The 24036-nt window shown below is 42.4% G+C and overlaps 1 protein-coding gene across 14 annotated transcripts in view; it reads right to left on the bottom strand.

The window, feature by feature from the left end:
- Positions 1-6388: 6388 nt before the first annotated feature.
- LOC110534200 (collagen alpha-1(XXIII) chain) overlaps positions 6389-24036 on the bottom strand; it is a 142579-nt gene continuing 124931 nt past the window's right edge. For 13 of the 14 annotated variants that reach the window (XM_036933304.1, XM_036933305.1, XM_036933306.1 and 10 more), the window contains 17 exons: positions 21729-21782; positions 21586-21648; positions 21392-21436; positions 21177-21239; positions 20914-20958; positions 20517-20561; positions 20343-20432; positions 20174-20227; positions 19968-20033; positions 19704-19730; positions 19395-19463; positions 14803-14865; positions 14654-14680; positions 14512-14565; positions 14129-14215; positions 10049-10087; positions 6389-8586 (listed from right to left, as the gene is read on the bottom strand). In XM_036933304.1, coding sequence (XP_036789199.1) covers positions 8584-8586; positions 10049-10087; positions 14129-14215; positions 14512-14565; positions 14654-14680; positions 14803-14865; positions 19395-19463; positions 19704-19730; positions 19968-20033; positions 20174-20227; positions 20343-20432; positions 20517-20561; positions 20914-20958; positions 21177-21239; positions 21392-21436; positions 21586-21648; positions 21729-21782 — 894 coding nt within the window. In that variant the 3' untranslated portion in view covers positions 6389-8583. The remainder of the gene's footprint in view (positions 8587-10048; positions 10088-14128; positions 14216-14511; positions 14566-14653; positions 14681-14802; positions 14866-19394; positions 19464-19703; positions 19731-19967; positions 20034-20173; positions 20228-20342; positions 20433-20516; positions 20562-20913; positions 20959-21176; positions 21240-21391; positions 21437-21585; positions 21649-21728; positions 21783-24036) is intronic. The other variant, XM_036933309.1, reaches the window with a different exon arrangement.

Here is a 24036-nt window from a genome sequence, read left to right as displayed (position 1 = left end):
GAAAGACCAAGCCTGAGCTCCACGTGCACTCCTCGCAACAAGCAGGAGAGAGGCCTCATCAAAGTTTGTCTTCACCACCACCACCACTCTAGTTTCTTACCTCCCAAAGTGGAACGAGAATGTGGTCCTCCTGAGCACACTGCACAAACCGGTTGAGATCAGTGATCATGAGGACAGGAAGCCATCATCCTAGACTACAACCACAACAAAGGAGGCGTGGACAACCTGGACAAGGTGATTGGAACTTACAGCTGCAGGAGGATGACTGCCCTCTGGCCCCTGGTCATCTTCCATAACATCATTGATGTGTCTTCATACAATGCCTTCGTGATATGGAATAAGATCAACCCTACCTGGATGCCTGATAAGCGGAAACAAGAGAGTGTTGTTCCTAGAGCTGCGCCTCCCCCGCACAGCAGCCTCTGCCGCGCTTGTGAAAGCTGTTCAGGGGGCTGAATCTTGTCCTGATCCACCTGAGACTGCAGCTGGGGCAGGCAAGAGGAGGAGATGCCAATTTTGCCCCCCAAAGAAGGACTGTAAAACAAATAATATGTGCTGCACATGTGAGAAATACATCTGCAAAGTCCATGCACACACACTTGTATTCTGTCCTACATGTGCTAATTACAGTTGATTGATTTATGTTCTTCACGTTTTTGTTTAATAGCTATTATCTTATTTTATTCTTATTTATTGTTGTTGTTTATACATCTTGTGGGTGGGGGCAATGGTTAAAAAAAATGGAGAAGACTAGTGTTTTGTAGTTGAATTCCTTATTGTACAGTATATAAGAATATATCACTATGTTGCCAAATAAGTTCAAGACTGTTATTGTTTCCCTTCAATAAAATGCATTCAAAACTACATTCTGCACATTTCTGCTACTTTCTTAGGCTATACAAGTGCTATGTCTTGCTAAAACAATTATGTTTACACCTATGTAGTACCTTTACCAATAAAAATAATAATAAAAAACCTCTACTTTAGTAAAGAAAACAATTATGACAGGTGTGTTGTAATAAAAACGAGTGGTGTCCACTGATTAAATGCAGTCTTTCTGCATTGGGAAGAGGGAAAACCCAGATATTCACAAAGTTTGTGATGAATGACAGGTTGTTTCTGCATGCAAAATAGATTTGGGGTTGAAAATTAAATTAAGCAACTTTATTTTAGGGGTTTAGTGAAGGTGGGTCACTTTTTACCCTTAGGACAAGGGGAGTATACAGAGTGTTAAGACTACAAACGGGTAAACAGGTAACAGATGCATATCTGTATTCCCAGTCATGTGAAATCCATAGATGTTATTTCATTTGACTGATTTCCTTATATGAACTGTAACTCAGTAAAATATTTGAAGTTGTTGTATGTTGCGTTAATTTTTTGTTCAGAGTAGTTAATAAATCCAATGTGAAACGTGATACCTATAGTATCCTTACCTAGCATTGAAAAGTTTCATCCATTCTTCTCTAATTTCAAATCTCTCTCCCTAATTTCTGAATCACGCTTGTAACATCAATAGGCTACTAGACTATGCTTCGGAGGGGGAGGAGGAGAGGCAGATAGGCTACTGACATACTTGCAAAGATCTTCAGCTGGCAGGCATGCAGAAACTGAAATACGTTTCTGAGTGACTGAGTGAGGGCTTTGCATACGTAGGTGCTTTGTTGCATTTTTTTGTGGGACTGAAAAAATGCCTGGAATGTAAAAGAATGTTAATAACCAATCCCATGCTTTTAAAATAACGGTTCTGTTCCGGAACAGTATTATATCACTTTGGTTCTCGGTTCTGATTCTGTTCTTGAACCGGTTCCAACCGGTTCCAACCCATTATTCTTTGTAGATAAAACCTGTTAAAGATATGGCTGACTACTGCCCCCTTTGGAGAAATTGCGTGCCCATAGTAAACTGAAAAAAAATCTGTCAAAAATTGCTAATATATGCATATAATAATTATTATTGGATAGAAAACACGCCAACGCTTCTAAAACCGTTGGAATTATGTCTGTAAGTATAGCAGAACTCACAGGGCAGGCATTCTTCCAAACTAGTTTTGTGGTAATGAAAGTTGGGGCAACTTTGACGTCATCGCCCCCACCCTTCCCAACCAGCTATGGATCTGGGGACACTTTCTATGTCTTCCACTAGATGTCCTCATTCAGTAGAGCGTTTAATCGTTCAAATCCCGCTCCCTATGGGAGTGAATTGAGTGAGTGCCACGAGAAAATACCTGTGCGTTAGGGCGCGAATTGGTCCCAGACATTCCTTTGTTCCAGCACTCCGGAGAAGGACAAACAATGACCGGTTGAATAGAAAATTGTTTTCTATGTTTATAACATCCTAAAGCTTGGTTCTGCACTTAGTTTGACCTGTTTAGTCGACATATAATATGTAATTTTTAAGTTTTGATGCGCAACTTTTCCGGACCAGAGGACATTTTGGGTGCATTTCAGCTGATGTTATTAGCAGTAGCTAATACAAAGACGCAAGACTTGAAACCAAACGATGTTTTGGGTAAGTATGAACCCTTCCAGTACATTCTGAACAAAGACCATCAAAGGTAAGGGAAAATTTATGCTGAAATCTGTGTTTCTGTTGACTCCAACATAGCGGAGAAATATAGCTTATATCTGAGCGCCGTCTCAGAATATTGAATAGTGAGCGATTTCTGTAACGTTAAAAATAAATGTAACAAAGCGATTGCATTAAGAAGCAGTGTATCTTTCTAACTATATGTAGAACATGTACAGTATATTTAGTCAAAGTTTATGATGTCTATTTACGTTATCTTGCGGCGCTACCTATATTTTCTGCGGACATTTTTGAGTATTTTCTGAACATGAATTCAATGTAAATGGACATTTATGGATATAAATGGCATATTATTGAAACAAAAAAAAATCTAATGTGTAACATGTCCTATTACTGTCATCTGATGAAGATTTTCAAAAGGTTAGTGAATGATTTATTTTTTAATCCTGCTTTTATAATTTTATATTTTCTGGGACAAAATGGCTGCCTCTTGTCTTGGTTTCGGTGGTGGTCTAATATAAATATGTGGTGTGTTTTCGCCGTAAAACATTTAAAAAATCTGACATGCTGGGTAGATGAACAATATGTTTATCATTCATTTGAGCTATTGGACTTGTTAATGTGTGGAGGTTAAATATTTCTAAGAATATTTTTGCGTTCCATGCGCCACGGTTTGAGCTGAACGGGGGGGTGGGGGGCGGCGTCAACAAGGCGTCAACCCCTGGCGTCAACAAGTGTAGATAAGTCAGTCAGTCACAGTTTACCCACAACGCATCATAGATTTGATGCTCTCGAACACGATTAAAAAACGCACTGTAAAAAAAGTAGAAAAAAAAGGTCTGGTCCAAGGCCTTGCGAGAACAGGGTAGCTGCAGCACAATATTGCAATCGGAATATGGGAGAGTGGGTGTGTCGAAAGTAAAGTAGTGGGCATGTCGAAAGGAGTTGGCCTCCTCCGATTGGCCGTGGCCCTCCCTCCGAGTTTATGGTTACAGAACTGACACAACCACTCATTTTAAGCATACAAATTTCAACAACATGCTGGTTGTCTGGTTCCAAAATGTTGAATAGGTACAAAAATCTGCAGGGTGAACCATTCATTAAAAATATTAGAAATTTGTCATATATGAAAGAAAAGTCAAGGGGTACAAGACTGTACAAGACTGTATACATACCAGAGTTATGCAAACAAACTATTCATCCCATACAGCAGTCCTGTCTGGGGCCAGAGTTCCGGTCTAGAAGCATGGATTCGACTGCTCCTACAGTCTTGCTTCCGTACTGCAGTTTAACTGACGTTCGGCCCAGAAAGACCATTTCCATTAACTGCCATATAAATTAGTCATATTTGAAAATTCTTAATAAGACACTTTAGTCATCACCTTTGTGCACAAAAGATCCATTGAATTATTAGCTGAAGCTGATTATTTTTCCACCACTCACAGCCGAAGATGTTACCATTTATATTCATCCAATGTCTACCATGTTTTTGGATGACGTACTGAGCTAGTGCGCATTTGAAGTTGGGCCGTCCATGAATCGGCGTATGTGAACGGCAGTGTCTAGTTATTTTATACCTCAGTGGTTTGTTTCTGTGGCAGTGGAAATGCTAAGTTTGGTGTAGTTTTTGTAGCTCTGTATCATACACTGCATTTGAGGAACAATGGGAAAGTTATTCTGCTTTGAAAGTTGATAAACTTGTAACCTCACGATTGAGAAAATGGCCTTGAATGTTTTGGTACCTACTGGAGAGCTCTTCTTTGTCTACACACATTCAGCATCGTTCACACCCTCTTAAGCTTTAGCCCCACCCATCTTGTTTCGCTCTCTGAGCGTTCAGAGCGCACACTGGACGCTCTGGCCGATGAGTAGGGTTGATCTGAGCGTTTCTGACCTCACAACGGCAGTCAAGCACGTAAGCTAACTGGCTAACATTGGTTAGATTGCTAGTACATTTTCATACTTTTTCGAACGGGCCCCCTGTGGAAATAGAAATCCAACCGTGTCGTTGCAACCGGGGCTTCTCTTTCATGACTTCAATTGATTAATGGGTAACAGCTATGTAGTTGTATCAAGCAGTAATGACGTAACTTAGCGACCAGTGCACGGATGTTGTATAGAGATGTTTGCTGACCTGAGGTGCTTTCCACTGGGCATCTGTATCACTGTGTCGCTGGCGGAAGCTAGTAACCTGTCACATTTTTTCCCCTCCCAGGATTATATTTAACGTAAGATAGCATCTTACATGAGAAATAACTAATTTGGTACCCATATAGATCAAATAAAATAAACTGTTATTTGTCACATGCGCCGAATACAACAACTATATACAGGGGGTACCGGTACAGAGTCGATGTGTGGGGGCACAGGTTAGTTGATGTAATTGAGGTAATATGTACATGTTGGTTGAGGTCAAGTGACTATACATAGATAATAAACAGAGAGTAGCAGGAGTATAAAAATGGAGGTGTCAATACAAATAGTCAGGGTAGCCATTTGGTTAGCTGTTCATGAGTCTTATGGCTTGGGGTTAGAAGCTGTTAAGAAGTCTTTTGGAACTATTATGGCCTTCCTCTGACTCACCCTGGAATAGAGGTCCTGGATGGTAGGAAGCTTGGCCCTAGTGATGTACCAGGCTGTACGCACTACCCTCTCTAGTGCCTTGCGGTCCGAGGCCAAGCAGTTGCCATACCAGGTGGTGATGCAACCAGTCAGGATGCTTTCGGTGGTGCAGCTGTAGAACTTTTGAGGATCTGAGGACCCATGCCAAATCTTTTCAGTCCCCTTGGGGGGGATAGGCCTTGTCGTGCACTCTTCACGACTATCTTGGTGTGTTTGGACCATGATAGTTCATTGGTGATGTGAACACCAAGGAACTTGAAGCTCTCAACCTGCTTCACTACAGCCCTGTCAATGAGAATGGGGGCATGCTCGGTCCTCCTTTTCCTGCAGTCCACAATCATCTCCTTTGTCTTGATCATGTTGAGGGAGAGGTTGTTATCCTGGCACCACACTGTCAGGTCTCTGACCTCCTCCCTATATGCTGTCTCATCATTGTCGGCAAACTTAATGATGGTTTGGAGTCGTGCTTGGCCATGCAGTCATGGATAGACAGGGGGTATAGGAGGGGACTTGAGCACGCACCCTTGATGGGCACTGTGTTGAGGATCAGCGAACGTTAACGGGAGAGCAAACTTTCCGATTTCCCGAACTCACTTCCTTGTTTAGCCTAAATCACTTGCATTGCTCGCACTTTGAAATCCACAATGCAGATGGGAGGCTATGGGCTACGGTAGATGGTGATGTACTAAGAGATCAGCCAATGAACATCCAGCGGGAGTTTTTCCCGCTCCTGCCATAGGCTCCATTCAAGTCCCTTTCTCTTTCAAACCAGACGGTTTGAAAGAGAAAGAGCCGGTGGATGAGATTAAGTGCCAATGTACAATGTCGATATCCATATTAACAACACTTTCATTGAAATTAATTTAATCGTAGCTAATTATGATTATGATAAATCAGAATTGGCAGATACAATTTCCCAATCTTATACTTCCACATGTTATTGTGGTTGTTGGCACTTTGCATGTATTTCAGCTAATGAAAAGCTTATCATTGTGAATAAAAGAGTGGAAGGGTAAGGGGTGAGAAGAAGTTAGGCTTGACCAGATCAGGGGTGATAACTGACCAATGCAGGGCTGAGGGTGACACTTCATAAGTGAGGAGGAGGGGTGATGCTTGACTAGTGCAAATTTGATATTTGACTAGGGGAGGGGTGAGGTCTGAGGAGGAATGACAAAGTTCCTGATATGTAGATAGAGCTATCGCTAAAGATTCTTACAACAGATTAGCTAGCTTCTTATAACATCAATTAACTTTTAATTGTTTTGTTATTTGACCATTTAAAAACACAATACAACCATGCATGTGGATTAATGCATTTAAATAAAAAGTTAAAACGTATTTCCATTGTGGTCCTCATAAAACAAAACAACATACACTGTTCCCCGGGCGCCCATGACATGGATGTCAATGAAGGCAGCCCCCCGTTGCCTTAATCGAGGGGTTGGGTTAAATGCGGAAGACACATTTCAGTTGAATGCTACACAAAGCAGGCTAGGCAATAGACCTACTAAGGCACAAATCATAAATTCATCAGACATTCCAGCCTTTGGACAAAGTTACACAAATAACAGATAGGACAAAACATTGTAGATTGTTGACGACCCTATTCATAAAATGACACTTTTGTTATCAACTTTGTGGCTAACATATCCATTGAATTCACATGAGGTTGGCGGCACCATAACTGGGGAGGATGGGCTCGTGGCAATGGCTGGAGCGGAATGAGTGGAATGGTATTTGCTCTGTTCCGGCCATTATTATGAGTCGTCCTCCCCTCAGCAACCTCCAATGATTTTTCCAGTAATTGTCTTCGAGGCCGTTTTTTTCTTCATCCCTCACAGCCAGAAATATGAACATTTAATATTCATCCATTGCCTGCCAATCATCTGGCTGACGTGATGACATTGTCGCTGCTTGCGCTTGCTCCAGTGCGCACTGATTGCTAGTGCGCAGGCGTTATCGGCTCTGTAAAGCAGATGGCAGTGACCACAAAACGGCGTATGCAAACATGATTACGTAGATTACGTTGAAAACAACAGGCGTCCATCTTGGCAGCAGTCTCCAGTTGTTTTATACCTCAATGGACAGAACCGACACCAACCGGCAGCATTTGCAAAATGAAGAAAAATGAAAAAAGTAGGCCACCAACATTATAAAGTACAATGCAACTTGAACTTCATAATTAAGAATACAACAATTTGCATTTGAAATAGTATTTAATATGACAGACAACTTAATTAAAAACGGTATGTTCCTAGAACAAACATTTAACCCAATCAGCCAAACAGGTAGGTTTGATAGGTAGATGTTTTTGTTTACCTTGATGTCAGATGTAAAAAGTCTTCAAAACATTTTAGGATTGTTATACAATTTTCCATGTTAGGCCTAATTCAAAAAGTTGTACAGTGTTCTGTGTCAATTAATTCCACATAGCATGGTTAGAGCACTCAGAGGAATGAAAAAAAGCATTTGATGCAACAATAGGTAAAAAATTTGAACCCATCATAAACATTTTAAAACGTTTTAGACCGATAATGATCTAAACATTAAGCACATTTAGGAACATTATTGCAAACAAAGACTCCATGGTGAGGGCCATCATCTGTGCTTCCCCATACAGATGAAGGATCTTAATTTGATCACTCTTTTGTGGCTGAACATTTTCCTGCACGGCAGGACACGCAAACTTGTAATGTATTTGAGGTTTAAAATTTTCCACTAAATTTCCACTTAAAAATGTCAAACTTGATTTGCCATAACAAAATGTTTATCAACCCCTACAAAAAAATGTCAAGTAATTATAATCCACATAATAATTCACATGTCCTGTTGCTGCAGGATTATTTTCCTGCTGTAGCAAACTGGATCAAATTAAGACCCTACATCTGTACCTTTCCTAAGGTTGGGATAGGCACATGGCATTGGGTCCATGCCGTGACGGTTGGTCCTTTCAAAGCAAACAACAATCACAGGAGTGATGGGGTAGAATAATTTGCAAGGTGCAGGCTGAGTTGCACACTCCAATGCTGGATCTCCATGTGGGAACACTAGTGAGTCTGTTAGACAGTCAATCATACTGTATTTCAGGTTAATACTGTATTTTCAGGTTCCCCGATTAGATATACTGTAAGCAGCAACATTTTTCCATCTGGAGCTGAGTGCATTTGCTGCTCCTTTCCATTTGTAACCAGTCTCCTTCTTTGTGTGCACTAGATCTTTCCTCTACCCAATCTCTAAACCTTCAAAAAAAACATGCTTTCTTTTCATATGCAAAAAGTAAAAAATATTGATTGTGATAGACGCACAATCCAAATTCCAATATGAAAACCTCAACATATTAAATAGGAATTGGCAACGACAAAAAAACTACACTTGAATTTTAGTTGAAAAATATATATCGATATGTACAGATCCCATGTACCAGGTAACTCATCACTGAAAGAGAGCAAGAACAGAGACACACATTCACTAGCAGGTAAATTATACTGCACAAATCATACAATACACCAGTGGTTCCCAACCTTTTTCGGCTACTGTACCACCAGCTGAATTTTTCTTATGGACTCATGTCTCCTCAAGTACCCCCTGTGGGTAGGCCAAGTACACCCGCTGGTACACATACCCCTCGTTGGGAACCACTGCTGTACACTTATATAAGATTAAACATTTAAGTGATAATGCCCTCGAAGCCGATGTTTGGTGGATATATTGGCACGATTGTTGTTCGGTCCGAGACAATATATCCTCCAAACACTGGCTTCGAGGGCATTATCACTTTTATACAACAGGTATATTTTATACAACAATATATAACATATTCAAATAATAATTTACATATTTGAATTAAAAACGTTATTTTGATTAATTTATTCATACTATTTCATCCATACAAGATATAGTCCCGGCACAAATCTAGGGTTGCTACCCAAGCCGGCTGGATGTTCGTTCTATCAGTTCGGTTGCTAGTGATGCGACCCAGTCGTTCAGTCTTTTTGTTCTGTATCCAGTCGTTCGTTCTAAATGTTCCATTGTCATACTGGCTGGCAACATTCTTATCCCTTGCTTCCTAGCTAGCCAACTGCGGCTAATTTACAGTCAAGTCAAAAAGTGCAGCCAGAATAACAGCAAAGTAGCCCCATTTGCATTTGTTTAAGCTGGTTTCTGGTGACATTTATTTGGATACATCCATAACAATGAGCTAACGAGGTGCGATTTTTCCTGGCATAGCACATGTGCTCACTTGTCAGGACACTGTTGTTCAAAGCAGGAGCTAGCCAACAACACAGCTAACAAACTGAAGCTGGAAAGACTGCAAACTAGCTGCACTTTGTTTGACCTTTTTTTCAATTTACATTTCTTTGTATATATCCATAAAAATTATGCCAGATGATTCATGATTTCAACTGGCTGAGAAGCGCTGTCTGTCTGTCTCGTCCCGACTCCAGACACGTTCATTACTATGGGAAAGCTGGAGATCGAATTTGAATACTGAAGCACTGTTGCAAATTTCGGAGAGCCAGACTGCAAGGTTTATTCAAATGTCCCCTGTTGAAACTAAATGTTAGCCTAAAAGAAATGTGAGATAATGTCTAGATGCTTTTTATAGTGGAGAATACAAATTGCTAAATTGCTTGGCTGGGCTGATGAAAAAGTGGATTGCGCAGTCAGATGGAACAGAGTAAATAGGCATTTTAACGTCATAGATTTAGACGGTGGTAACTTGGTGGTATCTTGTGGAATAGACACCGGCTGGAATGTGGTTTTAACCAATCAACATTCAGGATTAGACCTACCCTTTGTATATAACTTCTTAAACTCCCCCAAGAGAGCCAAATGCCTACTTGGGCCAGAGCAGGCCAAACAAACAGAGCCTCAGAAGTACTATTGCTGTACAAACCTTATGCGAACACCCTGGTATGGGCAATCCATCCCGACCCTGGTGATAGAAAAGAAACACCTTCATTAAACAAACATGCAGTATTGCATTGCCCACAGATGAATATGGATGTCTTGTAACAACAAAATGGTAGGAGGACCAGGCTCAGCCACCCCCCAATCTCCTATTTGTTTAAAATGCAGTTGTTTCAGGTTCTTTCAGTCATATTCATCGCTCTACTCTGCCTGTCTGCTTCTCTCTCTGTCTGTCCTGAACTTTCGCTAGCAAACTTGCAACATTGTATCAACTGGGCCCTTACAGTTTCCCACGCCTAATGAGCTCGGGACAGACAGCTGAATTTGTGTCCCGTATTTCAAGTGTCTCAACTTTTTTTTTTTACAGAAATGGTACATTTGTCAGCAAGACAAATCACTTAATTCAGGCTACCAGAGCGTAGGCCTAATGACATTCGCCGAATGTCATTACACTTTTTGGTATTTTGTAACAGTGTCTTTCCATTCATCAAATGGCGTGCTCACAGTGCACTGTTTGGATGTGGAGTTATTTTGGAGTGGAGAAACGTGCACAGGTAGCCTACTTTTTTAAGTGATTTGTTTGACAATCAGATTAAAACATCACAAGGTAAGACATGTTTACTGTTAAAATACTTGTAATTTACTTTGCTTCATCACACAAAGAGCCATTGTTACAGACAGAAGCTTCCGTAGCCTGGTGTCCTTGATCAACCAAATCTAAAATATTAAGTTTCACCAAAATAATGTTTCCAGTCAACAGAGGCACATCCAATATCTATATTAAAACAGTCAGGGTTTAGAAATGATTCAGGGAACAGAAATGAAAACTGGAAAATAACTATATTTTTCGAGGAACAGAATCAGAACCGAGAACGAAAGTGATTTATACTGTTCCAGAAGCAAGCATGGGAACTGGTTAATAATGTTATTTTAAAGTTCCAGGTATCTTTTTCCATTCCCACAAAAAAAACAGTAAGTATTGTCCCTAGAGATACAGTTTAGATTTGGTTGATCAAGGATGCCAGGCTATGTAAACTATGGCTCGTTGCAGGATGAAGCAAGCCTTTACTATTAGGCCCAGAAAATAACAGGAAGTTCAGTGAGAGGAAAACCCCCAAATGTCACTGTATAATTCACACTCTGAGGAGAAATATCTAACACCACAATCATGCCATCAAACCATCCATTAACTAATGCCATATTACAGTGACCAAAGATGGAGAGTCTTGCTGGTTTGTTGCTGGCAAAGTATGGCTACCACTGCATCACAGAGAGCAGGAAGACAGGCAGGGACAAAGGCTAAATAAGAGGTGTGGTATATTCATTTCAAACATTTACTGAGTTACAGGTCATATAAGGAAATCAGTCAATTGAAATAAATTAATTAGACCCTAATCTATGGATTTCACATGACTGGGAATACAGATATGCATCTGTTGGTCACAGATACCTGTATAAAAAGGTAAGGCAATGGATCAGAAATCAGTCAGTATGTGGTGTGACCACCATTTGCCTCATGCAGCGAGACATATCTCCTTCGCATAGAGTTGATCAGGCTGTTGATTGTGGCCTGTAGAATGTTGTCCCACTCCTCTTCAATGGCTATTTCTGGATATTGGCGGGAACTGGAGCTCACTGTCGTACAGGTCGATCCAGAGCATCCTAAATATGCTCAATGCCATCTGAGCCACCCGTCTGCCCAGCGCCGCCTGAGCCACCCGTCTGCCCAGCGCCGCCAGTGCCGCCAGTCTGCCCAGTGCCGCCAGTGCCGCCAGTCTGCAAGGGGCCGCCAGTGCCGCCAGTCTGCCAGGGGCCGCCAGTGCCGCCAGTCAGCCAGGGGCCGCCAGTGTCGCCAGTCAGCCAGGGGCCCCCAGTGCCGCCAGTCAGCCAGGGGCCGCCAGTGTCGCCAGTCAGCCAGGGGCCCCCAGTGTCGCCGGTCAGCCAGGGGCCGCCAGTCAGCCAGGGGCCGCCAGTGCCGCCAGTCAGCCAGGGGCCGCCAGTGCCGCCAGTCAGCCAGGGGCCGCCAGAGCCCCTCAGCCCAGAGGCGCCAGAGCCCCTCAGCCCAGAGGCGCCAGAGCCCCTCAGCCCATCTGGGGCTCCACGCAAGATCTCACCCTGTGGGGTCAAAATGATCACAAGAACGGTGAGCAAAAATCCCAGAACCACACGGGGGGACCTAGTGAATGACCTGCAGAGAGCTGGGACCAAAGTAACAAAGCCTACCATCAGTAACACACTACGCCGCCAGGGACTCAAATCCTGCAGTGCCAGACGTGTCCCCTTGCTTAAGCCAGTACATGTCCAGGCCCGTCTGAAGTTTGCTAGAGAGCATTTGGATGATCCAGAAGAAGATTGGGAGAATGTCATATGGTCAGATGAAACCAAAATATAACTTTTTGGTAAAAACTCAACTCATCGTGTTTGGAGGACAAAGAATGCTGAGTTGCATTCAAAGAACACCATACCTACTGTGAAGCATGGGGGTGGAAACATCATGCTTTGGGGCTGTTTTTCTGCAAAGGTACCAGGACGACTGATCAGTGTAAAGGAAAGAATGAATGGGGCCATGTATCGTGAGATTTTGAGTGAAAACCTCCTTCCATCAGCAAGGGCATTGAAGATGAAACGTGGCTGGGTCTTTCAGCATGACAATGATCCCAAACACACCGCCCGGGCAATGAAGGAGTGGCTTCGTAAGAAGCATTTCAAGGTCCTGGAGTGGCCTAGCCTGTCTCCAGATCTCAACCCCATAGAAAATCTTTGGAGGGAGTTGAAAGTCCGTGTTGTCCAGCAACAGCCCCAAAACATCACTGCTCTAGAGGAGATCTGCATGGAGGAATGGGCCAAAATACCAGCAACAGTGTGTGAAAACCTTGTGAAGACTTACAGAAACCGTTTGACCTCTGTCATTGCCAACAAAGGGAATAAAACAAAGTATTGAGATAAACTTTTGTTATTGACCAAATACTTATTTTCCACCATAATTTGCAAATAAATAAATTAAAAATCCTTCAATGTGATTTTCTGGATTTATTTTCTCATTTTGTCTGTCATAGTTGAAGTGTACCTATGATAAAAATTACAGGCCTCTCTCATCTTTTTAAGTGCGAGAACTTGCAGAATTGGTGGCTGACTAAATACTTTTTTGCCCCACTGTATATAAAAGCAATAAGGCCCGAGGAGGTGTGGTATGTTGTCAATATACCATGGCTAAGGGCTGTTCTTAGGCACGACGCAATCCGTGGTATATTGGCCATACATCACAAACCACTATTATTATAAACTGCTTAGCAACGTAATTAGATCCGTAAAACTAAATGTTTTGTCATATCCGTGGTATACGGTCTGATATACCACTGCTGTCGGCCAATCAGCATTCAGGACTCAAACCACACAGTTTATAGTTTATTCATACCATTGGCATTTTTGAATAGGTGTTTCTAATTGTCTTAAAGGGCATTCTAGAGTGTGTATTCTTTCCCTATAACGCGTGTTTTATATTTGCACAGTATAATAATATAATGACTATAGATCATTTATACATGTTTTCTTTGAGCTGCTTTTGAAAGCAAAAGTCAAATTGAAAACAGTATTGCTATTGTTGAATTCGATTTTCATAATAGCATGCTAGAACTGATGGTTAGCTAAACTAGCAAGTGTATTTGTTTGGTTACGATGGCAACTACTGTAGCTATCTAGTCAACTTTCTAGCTACTTCAGTGGACGTTGAACACATTTCTACAGGAAAATGAACACATTTATACCGGCAAATGTGTTAAATTATAGCCATGGTATGAAAGGGATAATCAACTCAGGGCTCTATGCGTTCGCTGGAAAATAACGGTACTCCATGGAAGTAGGTCAGTTCCACTCCACTTGCGGGTCATGGAACACACTTTACACTCCATTCATTATTTTCCATAGAATGCATTGCCCCTCATTGATTATCCCTTACATAAAACTCTGCTCTACCAAATGTAACCTAATAATTAGGGGTTTGCCCTTGAATGGAAAGACAGTGTTTGAGGAAGAGTGAGCGGAGAGGCAACAGGAAGAAGTGACATACCACAGGACAGGGCTGGTCCAGTCCAGGGGGGCCCTCCTCGCCCTTCTGTCCCTTCAGTCCCTTCTTTCCCAGCATCCCCCTGTCACCCTGAGAGAGAAGAGTGACAAAACAATAATATATAACAATATATTTAGCGGATGCTTTTATCCAAAGGGACTTAGTCAGGCCTGCATAAAAACTTTGTAGGTATGGGTGGTTCCAGGAATCAAACCCGCTATCCAAGCGCTGCACCCGCCATGCTCTACCAACTGCCAGAGAGGACCACAGAGGAGACAAGTCTCTCGTCGAGCATCAATGTCTTCTCCAGATTTGACTATAACATGCTAGGTAACAGAAGATTAATAAACGTAGTCACAGTAGCCCCTGCTGTGGCTGATGCACACCTTATCTCCTCGGTCCCCTCTGTCCCCCTTTTCTCCCATCAGCCCGGGGAAACCCTGACATGGAGAGAGGTAGTGGTTAATGAAGGCTCTTTATCAACCATACTAGTATCAGGGGGGATATGACCGATTTAGACACACTTACATCCAATCCCGGCAATCCTTGCTCTCCCTGTTGAAATGAAATATGATGGAAGTTAATCCTGAAGCAGCTTACTTTGAAAAATACTGCAAGGGACTCTGATGCCGTGTCCGTATCCTCTACAAACAGGGCATATGAAAAATGCTGCAAACCTTTCTCCCTATGGTGCCAGGGAGACCAACCAATCCTCTAGAACCTGGAAGACCCTGAATACCCTGTGTGCAGAAATAGTGTCATCTGTTATGTGGGTCGTGATGTTATATGCAGCAGGGTTGGGGACAATTCTGAATTGAGTTGCTAATTCATCATTTATTCTAATGTAATTACTGCATTTGAATAGAATTTGAATTGGCCACACAGGAAGCAGAATTAAAGTAGAATTATGTAATTCAACGACATTCAAATGGTTCATTTATTCTACACATCACTATTATTACTTTCCCTAGCAAGAAACCAAAAACTGCAGCTAAAACAGAAAGGGGAACTAACAGAATCACTAACAACAACCAAGGCTGCAAAGCTGCGACTGGTACAGCTTGGCTCGGTTAACCGTCCACTGGCAAACATAACAGGATTTACAGTAAGCCACAACATACTGTTTCAGACCAGGCCAGAATAAGTTACGCAAGATACGGTCATACGTCTTGTTAACCCCAGGATGGCCTGCCAATACTACCATCGCGAGCCAACCTCAGTATCTCTTGTCAAAGAGTAACTGGAACCACAATTTGACACACCCTTTGCCAATAGTCTTGCCCAGAAGTGGCGCGAGAATGCCATTTCCTCATCAGAACACCATCTCTGTCAAAGTAACCCACACGCTCTTCATCAAACTCCTCCTCTGGACGTATCTCAGCAAAAAGAGGAGAGAGGGAAACATCTTTACTCTGTTCAGCAATCAGCTACTTCCTAGAAATTGAAGTGCCAACTGTAGGGACCCTCTCTTCCTTTAGTGGTCCTACAAACTTGCTAATCTTTGGTGTTTTCAAAGGAAAGGTCAACTCTGGAGGTTTACCGAAATCAGGATCACACATAAACGTCTCAGACAGATCAAACATGGTGGGATCACTGACATCCTCCTCAACACTAGACTTGCTCCCGGCAACTTTCTTAGACATAGCACTTGTAACGGCACACGGTGGGAACACTGGAGGGTACTTTTCTGATAACCCATCAGGTTCCTCCAGTCTGGGTTCCTTACAAACGGCAGGATTTGGCACGACCTTCCCTCCAGTCAAATTGTTGCCCAAAATGAATGAGACCCTCTTCACTGGTAGGTCCACATTATACAAAAGAACTTCCATGCAACCTATCTCCATGCCCTGTACTAACACACTGTACCCAGTTGCTAAAGTGTCAGACAAAGGCAAAACACCCTCCAAAATGAAGGATTGGGCTGCCCCAGTGTCTCGCAGTATGTTCAAGGGCTGCTTAACAGCATCATCACTCTCCAGAGACACAAACATGTTTGAAACAAAGGGTTCATATACATCTGATCCAAAATCTTGTTTAGGAGATAAACCAGTTCCAACCAGAGACTTATCGGGCTGGAGTGCTCCCACAAGAAGAAACAGCTTTTTATCCCTCTCATTTTTCTGTTTCAACTTAGGACACTGAGAGACTGTCCTTTCTCACGGTAGTAATGACAAACTGGAGGACACAAAGAACCAGTTTTCTGACGATCTTTGTCCTTGGGCACTGGGGAAAAAGACTGAAACCTCGCTGGGCTGGGAGCTTTGTTTGTGAAGGTAGTTTTATGTGTCAACACAAACTCATCTGCACGGACTGCAGCTTTCTCAAGAGTGTGCTCATAAATGTAGGTACACTATGTGTACAAAAGTATGTGGACACCCATTCAAATAACTGGATTCGTCTATTTCAGCCACACCCATTGTTGGCAAATCTATAAAATTGCACACACAGCCATGCAATCTCCATAGACAAACATTGGCAGAAGAATGGCCTTGCTGAAGAGCTCAGTGACTTTCAAAGAGTCAGTTAGTCAAATTTCTGCCCTGCTAGAGCTGTCCCAGTCATCTGTAAGTGCTGTTATTGTGAAGTGAAAAAGTCTAGGAGCAACAACGGCTCAGCGAGGAATTGGTAGGCCACACAAGCTCACAGAATGGGACCACTGAGTGCTGAAGCGTGTATCGCGTAAAAATCGTCTGTCCTCGGTTGCAACACTCACTACAGAGTTCCAACCTGCCTCTGGAAGCAACGTCAGCACAAGAACTGTTCGTCGGGCTGTTCATGAAATGGGTTTCCATGGCTGAGTAGCCACACACAAGCCTAAGATCACCATGCTTAATGCCAAGCGTTGGCTGGACTGGTGTAAAGGTCACCGCCTTTGGACACTGGAGCAGCGGAAATGCGTTCTCTGGATTGATAAATCATGCTTCACAATCTGGCAGCCCAATGGATAAAACTGGGTTTGGCGGATGCCAGGAGAACGCTACCTGCCCCAATGCGTAGTGCCAACTGTAAAGTTTGGTGGAGGAGGAATAATGGTCTGGGGCTGTTTTTCATGGTTCGGCCTATGGAAATCTTAACGCTACAGCATACAATGACATTCTAGACGATTCTGTGCTTCCAACTTTGTGGCAACAGTTTGGGGAAGGCCTTTTCCTGTTTCAGCATCATAATGCCCCCATGCACAAAGCGGGGTCCATACAGAAATTATTAGTCAAGATCGGTGTGGAAGAACTTGACTGGCCTGCACAGAGCCCTGACCTCTATCCCATCAAACACCTTTGGAATGATTTGGTACATCAGTATCCGACCTCACTAATGCTCTTGTGGCTGAATGGAAGCAAGTCCCCACAACAATGTTCCAACATCTAATGGAAACCCTTCCCAGAAGACTGGAGGCTGTTCTAGCAGCAAAAGGGGGACCAACTCCATATCAATGCCAATGATTTCGTAAAGAGATGTTCGACGAGCAGGTGTCCACATACCATACTTTTGGTCATGTAGATTAGCAACCCTTTCATGAAGGAAATTCTTTAACTGCTCGAGCAGTATGAGGGTTTTTAAATCGTCAAGTTCCTTGACATCTTGAGAACCACACCACCGATCAAAAAGTAATGCTTGTTCCCTTGCAAATTCAACATGGCTTTGTGATTCTGTCTTTCATAATTGACAGAAATGTTGTCTGTATGCCTCTGGGACCAACTTGTAAGGATAGCAGCTTTAACAGTGTCATAATCTGAGCTCTGGTCAAGAACACTTTGGAGGATATCTCGTGACCATTTTAGGGATGTGGCAATCCCCTCAAACAGAGTACCGGTACAAGCCGGCTGTTCCGACCAAGATCAAAGTCTGATGCGGAGTACTTCCAGATCTCTCCTGTAATCGAATGGCATGCTCACGTTCTTGTTCTTGTCGTCTGGCTCCAACTTTGTCTTTAGTTCTAACTCCCTCAGCAGCACGTCTACGGGACTCACCGCGCTACCCGTAGCAGACTTTTCATCAGCCTCTCTCTCTGGGAGGATTTCTTCCTCCAACAAAGCAGTATAGACTAACTCTTTGAATACTGCTTTTGAATCGGCATGTGCAACGAGCCCCCATTTTGGTACGTTCCCTAGCAAGACACCCAAAATTGTCACTCAAACAGAAGGGGAAACTAACAAAGAGTCCCTAAGAACAATTCAAACGAAACAGGTGGGATTCTAGGAGGGGTTCTGAAAGACACTCATGAGGGTGTCCACTGAAAGTTGACTAGCAACAACACCTGGGACCTAAATGACACCACTCCCACCATGAGCACCCACTAAATTTGAGGTAAGAAGAGGTAAACAAAATTAAGAAAACCCACACCAAATTTAGACAGGAAGAAAACCAAAAAGTGGAGCTAATTGAAAACAGGGAAGATCAGATAAAGGATTGTTTTCGTTTTGGGATTGTAGTCCTGCAACCACCTTACAAGCTCAACAGACCTCTGACATAATGTCCAAACATGAGTTCATTCAGACTGAAACCAAGAGATTCTTGAACAACCTCCCACACTGCAAATAGCAAAAGAGGGACCCTTCATCCCAGTCTTTTTCGAACTCAAAGCAGCAAGCTCTCAACATAAACTTCATAGACTCTCAACAAGAACACCTTGAGACTCTGGGTGGTAGGCACTAGAGGGGCAATGGGCAACACCCAACTTTTACAGCATTTGTTGGAAGACCCCAACATGAAACTCAAAACATCATCCTGGGGGCTCATCCAGGATCTGAACTGGGATCTGAGCCCGGAAAACGATGCTCATGTTTATTTTGACATACAGTGATCAATAATATGTAAACAAAAGATATTAAAAAAACATGGTTGAAACATTAGATTTTTAAAGACTCATTCTCTGTAAATGAATTTAAATAATTATAGTAGTCTGGACATGTTCGAAGATTATTTTGTAGGTTTATAATAATTCAAAATTCTGTGTGACATGTTTGAGTTGTCATCAAGCTAATATTTGAAATGACATCGGTGTTCTTTGCAGCAATAAATGACAGATGCTTTTGGTAAAAGACGAGTCGAAGGAACGAGACTGTCATGCTTCATGTTGAATTCTACTTCCTTTAATTGAAATGTAATTCATATTCTGCTTCCTGTGGGGGGGGGGGGGGGGGGGGGGGGGGGTTCTCAATTCAAATTCAAATTTCAATTAATGGGTTGAATTCAATTCAATTTCAGAAATTCCCGAATGCACCCCAACCCCAACATGCAGTATGAGTGAGACAGAATAGGATATAATTACCCTTAACCCAGGAGGTCCTCTGTCACCTGCATCCCCCTTTTCTCCGCTCACTATGTCGCCTGGTTCCCCCTGCGAGACATTGACAAAAGCACAATTTCAAGCTGGTGCTTTCATTTCCTTGCGAATTACAATCCATCTTCTCTCTGATTTACCGCAAGTACAATTTTCATTTTCTATTCTAACATCCAGCTTTTCATTATCTGTTAATGCAACATTTTGAATGACAGGGCATTCCAGTGCAGCTTTAGTAGCCTAAAGAATCCTGGGTCATTCTAGGGGCAGGAAGAGATCAGAGCCCTGACAACACACCTTGGGGCCAGGCATTCCATGATGTCCCTGAAAAACACAATGTGTTATCTCATTCTCTTTGTAAACACTGTTCATCACAAGAGCATATTAAAGCACGTAAATTATTTAAAAACATTTTACAACAATTTACTAGGTTCCTCTGAGAACAGGTTGAGTATGGAGTGTTTGACAGTCATCTCTATGCAGACAGAACATTGGTATCTAGAGAGTTTAAGCTTTTGATACCCCCCTATTATTAAGAAGACAGAGGGACCAGTTACCCACCATGAATCCTTGGAGCCCAGGAGGTCCGGGGGGCCCTGGAGGGCCTGCGATAGAGATGATCTGGGCCTGAAGCAGAGAGAATTAGGATAACCAGAGGTCACACAATCATATAACACTACTCGACCATGATGAGATATCACACAGTTTGGTGTAGACAGTTAACAGTTTGGTATAGATACAAGTTTGGTATCTAAAACATTACTGACCAGATTGTCCTCAAACCTTGAATCTCCTCTCGCTCCTTTTTTGCTGTCAGCTCCCTAAGAGAGAAAGAAATACATTATATGGACAAAATCTACAAAGCAGTGGGATACTAGACTGCCATGCCCATAGCCCGTTGGGTATCCATCAGGACATAGCCCATATCCCACTTACCACAAGCCCAGTTAGGCCCGTCAGACCTCTCTCTCCCTTTTCCCCTGCCACTCCAGGCATCCCGTCATCACCTCTCTCCCCTTTGGCTCCCTACAGAGAAGAGGCACAACATGAGGTGGATACAATGATGTCTAGTACAATAATAATTAATTATTACAGAGTCATGTCATTTACCCTATCCCCATCAGCTCCAGGTGCACCATGTGAGCCTGATTCTCCCTGTTGGCATGAAGGAGACAGGAAAACATGTGTGTGCCTATTGTCAATCCATAAACCAAAGCCATACTGTAGATGACTGCACCAATAATGGATATGCCAACATATTTGATACATTGACATTTTGGTCATTTAACTGACACTCTTATCTAGAACAACTTACAGTCAGATAATAGAAACGACACACTGTGCATTGCGTATAATAGATACAATATATTGGCTACAATGACAAATCTCTCCAGAGCAAAATATCTTCCACAGATGAGGATGGGATTCAAACCCATGCATGCACAGCACAATGGATTGGCAGTCCATCGCCTTAACCACTCAGTCACCTCTCAAACACAACTCTCACCTTTGGCCCTTGTCCTCCTGGTGGCCCTGGTGGCCCTGGGGGGCCCTGCGGGAATAATAAAACGTAGAAAAGTAGAAAAGGAAAGTGAGTGAGACTTTGTACTGCACAGGAGACTGTTATACATAATACATACATAGAATAATATTATGGTGTGTGACACTTTTAATCGTTAATAAGATAGCACAATCTGAATTTGTGGGGTCGCAGTACAATGCAGAATGTTGTTTCAGATCAACTTTTAAAGAACCCAATTACGAACTCACCTGAAAGACATGGCCAAGGCCGATGTCATAGGAGTCAAGAACAGCCTTCTCTCCGGGTAAGCCCTGCAGAGGGAGACAGAGTGAAACACACAGGTAGAATGAATGAAGAAAAATAAATGTATCATCTTGGAAGACGTGTCTAATGCAGATATTTTCTTCATAGACCCACAGTAGATGACTTTAGGTTAAAGAGTGTGATATGAGGAGCCACTCACCGTGTCCCCCTGAGGCCCTGTGTCTCCTGTGTCCCCCTTCTCCCCCTGAACGAGAACATAGAGTGAATACACACAGTGGAACCTCAGCATGCCTGTCATTCCAGTGCATCAATGCATAGGGTGATGACCTGTGAGTTGATACCTAGCTGTATATTCATATTTCAAGATCTCCATTTATGATTCTTCCTCTTTACCTTCATCCCTGGTAGTCCATCAAGGCCACTCCTGCCCTGGTCACCAGCATGCCCCGGTTCCCCCTGTCACAGACATGGAGAAAGAGTGAGATTGGGAAAGAGAAGGGAGAGGAGGAACAGGAATGAATAATAATACTTCACACCTTTAGCCCTGGAGGCCCCTGTGGTCCAAGCATGCCATGCTGTCCATCCTCACCCTGCAAGACATCAGATTATTGGAACATATTAATGAACTGCGAAACATTAGATTATTATTAATTAACCACAGGTTTTATACACTCTTAGAAAAAGGTTTAGATATGTTCTTAAAAGGGTACAACCGCTTGTCCCTGACATGGTACCCTGTTTGGTCATCCTTTGTACCTTTAGTTATAGGTACATACATGCATTTGTACCTCAGTTCATACCTCAGATAGTACCATCATTACATATAGTCCACAGGAACAAAAGCAGTTTTTTTTTTGTTGCCTTTATCGGTTACCACTACAGTGACAACGCCATTTGTTCATTGTAAATGACAAAAATGTACCTTTACAATAGATCACTTAAACTGGTACAACACTTCCACTCACAGGTGGCCAAAAATAACTAGCTGAAAGCCACACCCACAGACTAAGCCACGCCACAAATATTATTTCGCACTGTGTCTTGCCCCTTTCGAGTAAATTATAGAGTTACCACCCATGACTGTATTTGTTAGTGACAGAGACATGGTTGTTGAATTTTCAGTCCTGTGACCTCAACCAACTGAGTTCCTTGGTGAATGTTACCATTCAAATTCAATTCATTATGACAATACATTACATATCTCATCAGGCCTTATTTTGAGACCTACAGTAGTTTTACCCTAATACAGTGTCCTGACACGCATGGTTTACAAGCCAAATCATGCCTGCAATTAGCACTGCAGCATTCCAGTACATTTCCCCAAATTCCCAGATGTCCTGGTTGAAGGATTCCAGATGCCCTGCCAATATTCCCTCCAGTTTCAAGGAATTTTCAAACCAGGATTTCTGGAAAACCTGGGAAATGTGGGAAAGTTAACAGAATTTACCAACCCTACCTGCAAGTCCCATTATGCTGGCTTGAAAAGTGATGCGTAATTCCTATCGGAATCCAGCCAGAGTGAGGATATCCTAGAGTTGGAATTTTTAATTCACCCACAATTTTTATTCACCCACATTCATAATAACTGCCAGGATTAGATACATTGTGAGGAGACTACCTAAGCCATTTAAACTGGGGCAACCATTTCAGTAACCGGTGTAATAAATCGAACTAATTGGATTAGTTAGGAAAATGTATGTTATTTATCTTTGTGCAGCATAAGATTATTTAATCAATCAATGTACATGCAAAAACCCATATATTAAAAACACTTGTAAAAATATGTTCATGATTATAGCACAAATGTGCCTTTTTAGGGTGCCACCCCAGTGACAAAGCCATTAGTTCCTTTTAGGTGGCAAAAATGCATCATTGTATCTTATGGTGGGTATTGAGGTTATTGAAGGCACACAAAATATGTTTGTACTCTGGGAAACAGAAATGTACCTTCACACCATACCCCTTTTTTTGAGAGTGAGAGGGCATTGAGGGTACACAAAATATGTTTGTACTCTGGGAAACAGAAATGATTGTGTGAACAGTGTGATGATTGTACCTTTATATTCAAAATATTTTATCTTTATCTGCAAAATGTACCCTAAAAGGTACCGAACAGTACCATGTAAGATCATAGTGTGTACCTCTGAAGGTACAATATGTGTATTTTAATGTAGTTTGAGAAACAGACGCCTCACAAGTGAAGTCAAATTAAATCTAATTTTATTAGTCACATGTGCCGAATACATGTGTAGACTTTACAGTGAAATGCTTACGTACGAGCCCCTAACCAACAATGTAGTTTCAAAAAAATACGGATAAGAATAAGAGATAAAAATAACAAGTCATTTAAGAGCAGCAGTAAAATAACAATAGAGAGACTATATACAAGGGGGTACCGATACAGAGTCAATGTGTTGTGGCACCAGCTAGTTGAGATAGTATGTACATGTAGGTAGAGTTAATAAAGTGACTATGAATAGACGACAACAGAGAGTAGCAGTGGTGTAAAGAAGGGGGGGGGGGGGGGGGCACTGCAAATAGTCATAGCCATTTGACTAGACGTTCAGAAGTCTTATGACTTGGGGGTAGAAGCTGTTTAGAAGCATCTTGGACAGCTTGCTGTGCGGTAGCAGAGAGAAAAGTCTATGACTAGGGTGGCTGGAGTTTTTGACAACTTTTAGGGGCTTCCTCTAACACCGCGTGGTATACAGGTCCTGGATGGTAGGAAGCTTGGCCCCAGTGATATACTGGGCCGTTCACACTACCTTCTGTAGTGCCTTGCGGTCGGTGGCCGAGCACTTGCCATGCCAGGCAGTGATGCAACCAATGCTCTCGATGGTGCAG

This window comes from Oncorhynchus mykiss, chromosome 10 (assembly GCF_013265735.2).
Source record: "Oncorhynchus mykiss isolate Arlee chromosome 10, USDA_OmykA_1.1, whole genome shotgun sequence".
Taxonomy (NCBI): Eukaryota; Metazoa; Chordata; class Actinopteri; order Salmoniformes; family Salmonidae; genus Oncorhynchus; species Oncorhynchus mykiss.
This window is presented reverse-complemented; position numbering and strand designations above follow the sequence as displayed.